This window comes from Falco biarmicus, chromosome 12 (genome assembly GCF_023638135.1).
Source record: "Falco biarmicus isolate bFalBia1 chromosome 12, bFalBia1.pri, whole genome shotgun sequence".
NCBI classification, from domain to species: domain Eukaryota; kingdom Metazoa; phylum Chordata; class Aves; order Falconiformes; family Falconidae; genus Falco; species Falco biarmicus.
Window position 1 is genome coordinate 19627219 of NC_079299.1, and position 12829 is coordinate 19640047.

The 12829-nt window shown below is 44.3% G+C and overlaps 1 protein-coding gene across 1 annotated transcript in view; it reads right to left on the reverse strand.

The window, feature by feature from the left end:
• Positions 1-6403: 6403 nt before the first annotated feature.
• GLP1R (glucagon like peptide 1 receptor) overlaps positions 6404-12829 on the reverse strand; it is an 89796-nt gene continuing 83370 nt past the window's right edge. The window contains exon 13 of the mRNA XM_056357622.1: positions 6404-10182. Coding sequence (XP_056213597.1) covers positions 10015-10182 — 168 coding nt within the window. The 3' untranslated portion in view covers positions 6404-10014. The remainder of the gene's footprint in view (positions 10183-12829) is intronic.

A 12829-nucleotide genomic window follows, 5' to 3' on the forward strand; every position in this document is an offset into this window, starting at 1 on the left:
GGCATGACAAATACTCTGTCTGTGAATTACAACCCTACTAAATTTCACCCGCAAAGCAAGGAACTCAGACTCCTAAAAGCTCTGTACCACTATTCCCCCTTTTATTCTAGTTGTATCTACTTGAGTTCCTGTGTTTTCTTTACAATCATGAAGATAAATTCATTGGTATTTTGTTAATGAATTAAAAGTCAACATCTGGGGTGTAAGATCCAAAATAGCAGGTAATTACCTAGAGTGGGGCCAAAACCTCCACTAGACCTTTAAACATAGATCAGTTGCACTCCGGACTCTGACTCAATCCATAACGACAGTTATGAGATGCTAGATGAAGAGCAGATGCAGTCACCTAAACATGGGTGAGGGACTTGGACAGAATTTAGATTGCATGCCTGAAATCCAAAGCAGTCATGTACAAAGTCTTTGCCCTGATGATTAGCTAGGCTTTGTCCAGAAAGCTTTCTTGTGTGCTCCTGTGTGTCTACAGAGTGCTGTCATTTTAACTGAGCAGAGGATCCTCGTGTCCTATTTTCTATAAAATTAATCTGGGATTATCAAACTGCTCATCCCTAGGTGTAGTATGTTGCACTGGTACATAGCTGGGATACCTGACAGCTCTGGATTCAGCACAGAGCATTAAAAAGTAATCACCACTTCCATTAGAAAATGAACGAGCACGTGGGGAACTTCGTACTGGTGGTGATGCCCACTTTTTGTACTGTGGTATAACAGCTGGAGTATTTCCCCACTGAACACTAGGTTTTTCACAGCTGATTCTGATGATGCCCCAGTTGATGCCCACAGCTGATTCTGATGACGCTCATTGCATTGCTGGGATACAAAGCTTTCTGCTCCTGCCTTCCTCCCAGGCTTCACAAGCCCATAAAAATTCTTTCCATAACTGGCAGATTAATTTAGGGATTAAGTTCATTACTGGTGTACCTGTTTTTTATTTGTGTGCGTGTGCACGCGCTGTCCACCATCTTTCACTGGTGCACCTACACACAACTTTTGTGCGTCACTGAGGGCAGCTTAGAGCTCAAACATTCTGTTGCAATGACAATCAGCTTTTTGTGCTATTCTGTAGCAGAGTTCGGAAAGGAGTATTTGGTATATTGTATGTTTAAATAGTGATTTGGGGAAAAGTGTTTCTGTAGGTCATGCAGAAAGGCTAAAGTTCTCTGTGTGGATTGGCTAGTTTATTCCTGTCTTTGAAAAGACTCGGGGAGGTCTTATCCTTTGTCACTTGTTGGCTGTGATCTGACTGAGCAGTTTCACTTCATGTGGCAATCATCAAAAATAGTCCAAAATCCAGTGTAGGTGTTGGTGTTAAGAGGAGATGATACCAAACCAGCAAAAAGAGTAAACTGATAGTATTTCCATACAATTGTCAGAAGTAATTTTTCCTGTGGATTACATGGAGACATGCATATCAAATGATTTTATTTTAGGTAAGCTTATTTCTTCCACGTAAAGCTGAGGAGGAATAAGACCGCCATGATATCTCCCGCCTTCACCTTCTGTTCTGCTGACTAATCTGTGTGAATTAAATAACACTAAGCCCCAATGCCCGGTATACCTATTTCAGGGGTGCAGGTGCAGTCTCACCCCCATTTGGATTCTTTACAGGCAAAAAATTATCAGCAAGAGCCTGAGGCTCCAGCTAGCTGGCTGGAATGCACGTTGCCAACTGTTAAGACAGCTCAGTGCTTCTCGATGATGATTTGCCTCATTGCATACAGCAGAGATATGAAGGTATGAGAAAAGGTTGTTGCAAAACCTTTCTGGGCATTCTGCTCCTAGAAAACGAAACCAGTCAGTGCTCTGCCACCCTCTGCATTATTGTGGAAGTGGCTGTATAAAACCGGTACTCAATGTGAACCTTAAAGTTTATGGTGCTTCTGAAGACCGAGTATGTATGTCTGTAAGGGGGTAATGTCTTCCTCACTCTTTATTCCCCTTCTGGCATACAGTATTTTCTGTATTTTAAACTCCAATGGATTTGAAGGAAGTAGATGTGGAACCAGAACTCAGATCTAGAATGGGTTTTAAGATGTTCGCTGACATTCTCTTTACTTCATTATCCCTGTCTGTAACATGGGGGAAATGCTGCTACAGCACCTAGTTAGACTGTTGTGGTTAAACACTATGCAAACCTAGAAATAAAAAATACTGATTTCAAGCCCAAAGAGCCTTATGTATGTCCAGTCTCACAAAAGTGTTTTGACGGTTAACTTACAAAGTAATTTTTTTAAGAAGTTTTGAGAAGAGTGGACTGGTTGAACCCAACTTAACAACGCTGACAGCCAGGAGAGATGAATCAGGCTTCCTTTCACTTACGTTATAGTGAGTTTCAGGTGGCAGCTGCATTTTTTTTCCTCACTCTATGATAAAAACCAAAAGGCAGTATTCTGATCTTTTGAAGTTTTAGAACAGTTTTAAAAACTTTAACTTTTGAGTCAGATTAAAGTTATGAATATGGCAAAACAATCCTAGCTAGAACTCTTATGGAGTGTTATCTTCTAAATGTACTAAAATAGCTTATCTTCCTTTTCTGTTACAATGATTTCACTAAATAACTGACATTTACAGCTGACGCTGTACTAGTAAGGGATATTTACTGTTTTCTTTTCCTCAAATGGAAGTTTGCCATGAAATGATAAGGAATGTTTCAGAGTTGTGACAGAAATAACAATTCTGCTTTGCCCATCTTTTAATGTTTTTAGACCATTTCAGAATATAAAGCAGTATCATTTTAGCATGCATTGCTGAATATACAAATGTACACATTTTGAAACCACACAGATGTGAAAATTTGCAATTCAGAACTTAAACTAGTCCAATGAAAAGACAGACAAAATCCTTTATGTCCACAGCCAAAATACCCTGCTATTTTGGGAAGGAAAATTAATGATAGTTTTTTACAAAGGAAACAGCTCAGAACTGATTAGTAAATGCATATGCAGAAAGCTCTGTATGGAATTAGACAAGTGTGAGTCTGTGCACTTCAATCTATTTTGTAAATGTTCTCCAAGACCTCAACAACTAAAGCTAATGCTCCCTCAGCTCCATTGAACTAATTAAGCTAGGCCATTATATTAATAATGGGTTGCCCTTCTGTCTGCATTTATGGCACTTAGCAAGTCAGTGTGTGTGTGTGTATGCTTATCTCATGAAGGAGAAAGCTCCTGTCAATGAATTAGATTAATCCATCAAGAGAATTAATGTGGCTTGATTACTGTTGATATCTGAAAAAGCTGGCGTGCATGATCAGATATCTGCAGCTGTAGGAAGTAAGCAACAACACTCCGAACCACTGAGCGAAGGCCCTGAGCCTGTACTATTGAATAAAGAGGTTGCTGATGCCAAGACGTGGTGATGGGCTGCTGGTGGGATAAATGCAAAGGGTGGCACAGGATCCGAATGTTGCTGTCAATGCTTGCTTTAACTCTGGCTGGTATTTTGCCACCATAGTTCTAATGCCTTCTGTCACGTAAAAATATTTCCCCAAATCAGTTTTCAGTTCTCTTGCTTCCTTAAGGAGCATGAAAGAGCAGAGACACTTGAAAATGAATTAAGAACATAAAGGTGTGGAATTGCCCAGCACTTCTTGGAGGAGCTGTTCTTGTCAGCAGTAGTACAAGAGGAAGAAAGAAACCACCCGAAATAAAATAATGTCCCGTGCAGGCTATCTTAAAACATTTTTTACTGTTATTTCAAAATCAAATTTCCACAAATAAAGAGAAAAATGTTGTTCATTGTGGCACTTTTTGCAAAGTCGGAAGGTTAAAAGAAAGTTATTTTGTAACCAAGCATAAAATAGGCATTTGAAAAATGATTTAGCTGGAAAAAACACAATTTTTTCCACATTAAGATAACTTAAGAACACCCAAATTGATTTTTATTAGACTTCTCATATTCGCTTCTGAGCTGACACATGCATGAGATATTCAGCCCTAAAGGTCACTTCTGAGAAAGCTATAAGTAACTGGAAACAGCACTGCAGGATGAAACGATGTTTCATTGCTAACTGTTACTGCTGGAGAGTGATAAATCTCTTACTCCTGAGGCTAAAGAGCCAGCTCCTGTAAATAAATTTCTATTTCTCAGCTGTACCACCAGCTGAAAGATGATGTGACAGAGCTGGTTTCCCCGATTTCTAATTTTTGTTTCAAGAGCAGGCGGGACAGACCAGGCCGATTGCAGCAGACACTGGTGCTGAGGGACACCGGCAAGGCCCGTGGCCTGCCTGGGCGGGAGCCCACTGCCCTTCCCTGCGGCCGCCAGCCGCTGGCACTGGGCAGGTCCCAGCTCCTCTTGCCCCGCAGAGCACAGGCCACGCTAGCCGTGCCTGCCACGGGTGCCCTCGCCGCCATGCTGCCCTTCCCTGGCCACTCAGCGCTTTTCTAAAATGGCCGCCCCACTGCCTCACACAAACGCCTATTCACCCCAGCTGCTAACACCTCACTCCCGTCTCCAGGCTTAGGTCACCCCGCCTTTTACTCTCTCCCTCTCCTTTTCTTTCTTGTGTCAACATTAGCCATTAAGGTTTAAATATGAAAAAAACCCAGCCCCAGAACAAGGGCAGGCCTTTGTCGATTCTCTAGAGCTTTTCTCCAGAGCTAATGGGCAGGCTTTGCTATCAGCTCAGGACAGGCGGGGGGCACCCGGCTGTCTGCTGCTCCCTACGCGGGGGCTACGCCTGTGCGCGCCTCCCCAGCTCGGGGCTCGGGCGGCCCCGGCCCCTCGCCCCTTCCTTCGCCCCGTCCCGCCGCCCGCTCGGGCCAGACCGCAGCGCGCTCCGCCTCCCGCCAGCGGCTGCCCCGGAGGCGGGGCCCGCCCCTCGCCCCGCCCCTCGCCGCGCCGTCACAGACGCGCCGCCGCTGCCGCGTCGCCCTTGCGCAGGCGCGGGGCGGCCATGTCGGCCGCGGTGGAGCGGCGGCTAGCCCGGTTCCGCGCCACCCGTGGCAGCACCGCCGCCGCGCCGCGCCCCGCGGAGCCGCCGGGAAGGGCCGCGGCTCCACCAGAGGCCGCCGAGGGACAGCGGGCCGTCGCGGCAGGCCCGGGCGGCGGCGCTCAGGTGAGCGCCGGGGCGGGCGGGATGGGGGCGTGTGGCGGCGGGTCGGTGCCTGACGCCGCGTCTCGCTGCCGCCTCCAGGCCCGTCCCGGCGGGGTGGCGGCGCCGGTGTGGGCGCGCCCGCTGCTGCTGAAGGTGCTGCTGTGGGCCGTGCTGCTGGCGCTGTTCGCGGAGCTGGAGCTGGGGCTGCCCTACTTGGTCCTCTCCGGGCTGTACTGGATGTACGCCGGCACCCGCGGCCCGGCCGAGCGGCGGCGGGGCGAGCTGAGCGCCTACTCCGTCTTCAACCCCGGCTGCGCCGCCATCGCCGGGACGCTGACGGCCGAGCAGCTGGAGCGGGAGCTGCATTACCGGCCCGCCGCCGGCAGGTAGCCACCGGCCCGGCGGCGGGGCGAGCCGCGTTGCTGGGCCGGCCCCGCTGCCCCTCGCCCCACGGCCCCGGGGGTGTGCCTGCGCAGAACGCCGCCTGCGCCGGACTGGGGGCCGGGTTCCCCGGGCGCGGTGGTCCCGAATAAAGTCGTAGCAAAGCATGTGCTCTGGTCTCCTTTCCTGGGGGGGCCAGGCAGCAGCCCCCGCGGCCGGTTTGCCGAGGGGCAGCAGGGCCCTTGCGCTGCTGTAGCTTTCGGCCCGGCGGGGGTCAGCTCCCTCAGACCTGGGCACTGGTGACAGGAAGGCTGGCGCTTGATGGCACCTGTAGTACAATGACGAAGTGCTTCTCTTCCCAGCACTGGCCAGGACCCTCTTTTTGAAGAAATGGCGTGAAGTGTGCCTAAAACAGGCTGCTGCCTCTGTTTGGCACTCATCTGCCGCAAATAGCTGATCTTAAAATGGGGAACTTGTATTGCTTCATATTACAGCTTCCATCTCTTGTAATGGAAGCAAAAAGGACTTCTATTTCCTGGCAGGTAAAACATATTTTTCTTTAACTGTCATGTTAAAAAACCCCAGGGTGAGTGTGTAGCTGACATGGGAATGCAAGAGGCCTTCAGGTGGCAGGGGCTTTGCCCGATCAATGGGTACAGTCCTCTTAGCACAGCACAGCTGATGGTGTATCTCACCACCATCCCCTAGATGTCAATGGACTTCTTGTATGATCCACCTATATTTTTAGTCTATAGGTCATTGTAATAAAATAAATCATCATTATTAAGTCATAGTGAAGAGCAGCTGGTAGAACTTGTGCCTCTGAGGTGAGAAGAAAAGTCACAGACTGGTCTTTCAAATCCGGTTTTGTTACACCTTTTGTAATGTAACAGTTACAGTGCTCAGGTTTGACTTGCCACAAGTTTTGTCATTGGTTGGGGAAACATAAGGAACTGTTGGCTTGAATTTAATTGCTGTGGTAAGAGAATCATAGATTGAAGCACAAGTAATATGTTTAACACTACTAAGCGTCTTTCAGTAGCTCTCCGCAGCACTCTCTTGGCTTCTGTATTGGTCTGCTGTATAAATTCCAAATGCTGCTATTTAAAGGCGAGGACAGGATTTTGGGATTTTCCGGTATTTCACCATCCTCTGGTAAAAAGCCTTCAGAGTTTGCATTATTCTTACTGAGTCCTTCCGACTTTAGACAAATAACGTGCTGCATTTTGGTTTTGATTAACATAGCCTCTGCAGGTTCAAAGGCCTCTTTGTAGTGGACATGAGTTGTAAATAAAAAGCTTTGTTACCTTGGAAGAACCATGAACTGTGAGTCTTTCCGTTTTTAAAAAGTATTCTAATTACAGAGTAAGAAGTAGTCAGGTGATACTTAAAGTAAATACACCAGTAAGTGATAGGATTTTGAGAGTTGAAACTTTATTCACAAGGATAAAAATAAACATCAGCATGGTGTTTATGGGGAGTTGATAATCTGACATCTCAGTTTGATTCTGTGGGTTTTAAAACAAGGAAGTACATGCAAATAAATATTAAATATCAGGTGACATCCATGAAATTATAAAACTTTATAGCAGCAGTGCTGGAAGTAAAGTTTTCATTTGCTATAAACTCTAGTTACATTATGTCCAGGTGAATTTATAGGCTTCTATTTTCTATTTAATGCTTCATGAAACAAGTTACCACAGTAAGTGAGCATGAAGCTGAAAGGCACAGGAAAAAAAATCACGCGGTTTGTATGTTCCAGGGCTTTGTGTTGGTTTGCTTATTTCATGCTACTCAAATAAATGCACATTATAAATTCTGAAGTAGAGCTGGCATGAATAATAAAGGCTTGTAAAAGGTTTTACTGAAGGAGATGAAGTGCGATGGGGAAATTGGTGATTAGGCCTTGCCAAAACTATTTCCCACAATACACAATTACTGTAATTCTGCTTTGGTGGCACTTGCTTTCACTGAGATTTTCCCTCAGTACTTAGAGGGGATTTAACAAGGTTTGAAGAAGTGAGAGCTTAATCAGAGAGAGAGAGAAAAAAGTTCCACCACAACCCTCTGCTTGGCTAAGATCTCACTTTGTCATCTTATTTTTCTCTTGTATTCTAACAAGGCAGAAGTTACCAAGGTAAGTTTGACACCTGGTGTTAGAGCTATTCTTGTGCACCAAGAGCCCTCAGTTCTTAGGAGGGACAAGAGCCTAGTAACTCAAAAGCGTGTCAAACTGTTGAAAGAATCTTGTGACAGCAACTAAATACAGGTTTGTTATATGTGTGTAAATACCTTCTATTCCTGCGTCGGTCCTCTTTCATTTGTTACATATACTTTTTCCAGCATAATAGTGATTTAAAACAGTTCTGTAACTTCTTATTGTCATAGCAAAACTCAGCTTGCTGACAGCTGTGCAAGTAGCAGAAACTTTTTTTTTTCCAGGTTTGCACACAACTAAGTAGAGCCCTGGAAACTAGCACCCGCTCTTGAATATTCATAAGTTAAATTATTCCCTCCAGTGTGCATTATCATACGGCTATAAATTTCATCTGTCATCATGCTGCCCTTTCACCTACCAGTGACTAACTTCATCAGTCTTTTCCTATTCAGAGCACTTAAGGGTAGATGTTAAATAGAAACATCAAGCATACTCTACATACAGGAAGCTAATTAATTAAATTATAGGACAGCAGTTAACATATGGGTGTAGTAGTCGGGTGGTGTATTCATGGTCACACAACATAGAAGCTAGTTGTTAAATTTACAGAAGAACCTGAGGTGCTTTATTCCAAGGTCAGCTCTGCAGCTGTTAGAAGTAAAAGCCTGGAAACGGCCTGCACAGAAGCCAGCATGCTAAACGTACGTAAGCCAGCCTGAGAACTGTGGTGGATTTCTAAAACACATCTGACTTTCCCACCTCCCCCTGGAGCTCAATTATAAGCATTATAGCAGAAGAAGGTAACACATCCTCTCTTGATTCAATTCTAACCTGATGATTGCAAAACTAATCCAGCCTGTTGGCAATTTGGATTCTAATACAATGATTAAATAATCCCATGCAAAGCAATCTAGCTTCAGGCAGGGAAGATGTTGAATGACAGAATATCCAGTCCACTTTCTTGGCAATGGGGCTGTGGATATAAGTGCAAAGAGAGACTTGAAAATCGGGGGTGGTGGTGGTAATGTCTGCTGAGTAGTCTTCACTGCTATGCCATGGAAGTTACTTATTACAAGAAATGTATGGAGAGGGCTATTCTCAGAGCTAGCCTTTGGCACCTTGCCTCTTTGTTGTAAAGGGAGGCTGAGTAAAAGCTGAGTAAAGAGATGTAAAGCTTGTTACTAAGTGATGCAGTGGATCATGTCCTGCTTGTAAAGGTACTTAAGGTTTTTTTCCTCAGCAACTCTTGTGAGCATCAGGGAGGGTAACGCAATTAGCAGCGCAGATGCATTCACTGCAGGAGCCCTGGCACTTTTAAACAGACCAAAGCCAGCTGAGCTCAGGGCGGTTTGGGGGATGTTGGGGGTCCCGCTGCCGGCAGGCTGGGGGGGCGGGCGGGGTCCGGGAGCTGTCCCGCGTGCTGAACCGCAGCGCCCGCCGCCCGGGGAGACGGCGCAGGGCGGGAGCAGCAGCGGGAGCAGCAGCGAGCCCGCGCTGCCGCCTGCCCAAGCTTTTCCAAGCAGGTGAAAGCCCAAGACCACCTATGGCTGCAAGCTGACTTCTGCATGTTTGCACCCACAAGCAGCAGAGTACAGCTTGGAAAGAAAATGTCCTCTTGAGGCACAAGTCGTTGTTCTGTCCCTGTTATCACCTGTGTGCCAGCTCCAGCTGGAGAGGCAGAGTACCACAAAAACGGAAGGGCTGTGCCTTCAGGGGATATTTCCATCCGTGTTGATATAATGCATACTTACTAATAACGGAAGAGGCCCCTACCATATACTGTTTTTGGTTCTTTCAAGTGAAGCTTAAAGAGCATGAAATGTACACCACCCTACCTGCTGTATTGATAGACCTTCAGGATGCTGTTCTTCACCTACCCAGAAAACAGGTAAGCATATTTTCAACTTTAGCTTTGGGAAACTACTACTACAAAACTGATTCTTCCCTAAAATGCAAGTTGTGCCTCACTAAGTGTTTTTTTTCTAAAACTGGTTTTACCTCACCCTATCTCCATAAAGGTCTAAGTCTACTTTTTGGCAATAATGATATTCTGTATCCTTGTAATTCAATCGGTCGATCAGTCAGCTCACCCACTCAACAATAATAAGCCATTGACCCTGTGGTTTCAGACCGGATCAATGCTATGCTTAGGTTTTGGATACCTGGAGGCCTTGTGTGCAAATAGGAAGAAACTCTTTTAACTTACTTTAGACATGATCAATTTTTCCTCTGATGTGTTGATTACATTAGCAGATTGCTTTCCCTAGAAACCTTTGTCCAACAGCCTGCAGGCAATGAGCAGCATATGCTTAAGTTTCTTGCTGGAGATGGCATACTTAAGCCACTTGCTTGGGTATTTGAGGGTTTCCAGGTATATTATACAGTTCATTGCTCTCAGTCTGATTCACCTGCAGAAACCTTAGCTGAATGTGGCCTGACAAGTGGCAGCGTAGACACTACTGCCTACCGTGCCTCCACTACTGATGCTGTTGGCTGGACACTTCAGAGGTTTCATACTGCTGTCTCTCTGAACATAGAAATGTTCCAATTTCCAGCGCTCCCAGCTTTTTCGAAACTCCATCTGAACCTAACAGAAGCAAAGAAGGAAACAAAAGGAATTAATGTAGAACTAATCAGATCTTTAAAATGACTCCATTAGAAAAGAGCAAGGCAAAAATAAAGATACCATACTTCTGAGAAAAGCTGGCAGTGCTTTAAACTTGTGATATTACTGCTTCAAATTATCCAGTTATCTCATTAGTCCATTGTAAGGTATTCGCTATTTAAAATAACGACAGCATTCTCTTTCCCTTGCAGAAATAAAGCTCTTTGATGCACCAGGAAATCTTACCTTCATTATTTTATTCTAAATTGTATTCAGCTGCAATACTAAATGTACTCTATGCCCTAGCAGTACTAACAATTAAGTTGATTTTGCTTATCAGCCATGAAATGATGGAAAAGACTGGCTTCCTGCTCAATACTGTCTTAAGATGTTCTTAACAGTTCTGTTTTAACTTCTGGTTTGGTTTAAACAGTATCATGTCTTGAACTATCTTTGTTCTTTGAATATTTTTAAAAAAAATTGTAATTACATAGAAAAATGAAGATTTATTCAGAATAGCAAAAACAACAATTAAGCACGTTAAAGACTGTACTTCTCTCCCCCCCCCCTTTTTTTTTTTAAATAGAAATTACAATATCTTATTCCAGATACTAGCTTTTTCTAAAGCTAGGGAATATGCTCACCCAGTGAGAGGTTCTGGGTTAAACTGTGTAACCTCTACTCATTCGGAAATTTATCCAGGGTCTTGTAACTGCTAAACAAGAACAGCATTTAGATCTGCCTGTTCCATGGGCAAAGTTGACTGAAGTAAGAACCTCCATTAGCTTTTAACACATAAGGCAGAGGACACAAAATTGAACAAAATTGAAATGATCAATTCATTCTAGTGTGTTCTTCAGCCTGGAAGTAAATTCACTATAGGTGTGTCACTCAAGTGAGCCTTTTCTGGAGAGCTCTTTTTTTGTTTCCTTTTAGGGCTGGTACTGGGTCCAGTGCTGATGACCAAGAAACTAAATAGGTTGATGGCAGTTCCAGTACAGGCTTGTCATCATACCCGGGCTGCTAGAACCTCCATACTCTGAGGAAAACTTGCTAGGGAACCAGCTGCTGTACGTCTGTCTTCCCTGCTTGTTCATTGTGAAATACTGAGTCTGGGAGACAGCCCTAAAAAACCACAAGCAAAACCTTGTATAATAACCAATTGTCTTCCCTTGGTGGTTAAGATTCCCTAGAAATAAGGTATACAGGGAAAACGGAACCAGGAACAAAGCTCCCATGAGGAAGGAGAAGAAGGAAAAATTTTTGTGTAGAGTATTTTGAAAGAGAAGAGGTATGGGAACTTTGAAAAGATGGTTGTAGAGGTTAAAGGTGGAGAAGACAGACAGCAGCTGATTGAGCTTAATGCAGCTAATGGGCGAGGATGCTGAGAGTGCAGCAATGAATCTGGAATCTGATTACAAAAAAGTTACACCAGCAAAAAGAAAATCTCAACAAATCATAGTGAAAGGAATGTAGCTCTGAAATGGGATGGGATGGAGCTGGTGGAAAAGTTCAGTGGATAGTCTGCGTAGAGAATGATAAGAAATGAAAAAGGGAAGACTGGGCAGTAATTAGAATTCCGGAGCCCTATAGTTCAGGACATACTCTTTAACGTAGAAAAGAAGTGTACTTCCATTGTGATAGGAAGGAGGAAAAAGAAGAAGCAAGACTACAGAAAATGAAACCTGAACCAGCTTAAACTAGTTCTGGTGGAAAGAGGCAACATCTCTGTGGTTTAGAATATTTCTTACAAAAAGCAACTGCAGAAAAACTGGTCATATGTATGCCCAGCTCATTTTCCAAAGAACACCGGTGATAACAGGCAATCTCATGAGACCCTGCTGTTAGCTTCAAAGCAATATCAGAGCAAATCCAGGATCTTTCAGTTGAAATATGACTGAAACATGAACATATTTTAATAGTTTTCCCTAAGCAGATTCTAGAAGAGGACATTAATTTAGCTTCTAGCATCATTTCTACTCTTGATCTGGCATCAGGACTGGCAAAAAAAACTTACATTCTGTATGGTTAAGGCAAAAGAAAAGGAGTCAATGAGTCACAGATAAAAATATAGACCGGATTGCAAAAAAGGATAGTCTTCAGGTACGTATTGTCTGTCAGAAGAAAAACAGTTTCTCACTTAGTTTAGGAAAAATTCCGTGTGTAGTTTAGGAAAGAAATAGAAGAGACTTGACCTAATCAAACTTTTTACATGGATTTATTTTATGGATACTGATGACTGGGCTTGACAAAATCCTACTCCCTTCTTTTAACATGAGTTAGAACAAGCAAAATAATTCATCCTAAATTGTCTGTCAGCTTTCTGTGAAGCTGAGCACATTGTGGTTGAATTTTGTCAATTATATTACAGGGGCAAGAGAGCTATAGCAACAAGAGATTTGGAGGACCTCTAAGAAATGCAGGTAGGCTACTTCACAGTAAGTTCCCTCAAATGAAACAGGCCTATCTGTTTCAGGGTTTGTAATAAAGTTTGGGCTGTGATGTAACTTTGCCCATGTATCACATGGAGGAAATTACTGGGCATTCCTCATGAGAGGCCTGGCTGCGGCTGCACAGGGGGTCTATGAGCAAAGGCCCCAGTGAATCAGAAGAAATACATATGTACCAG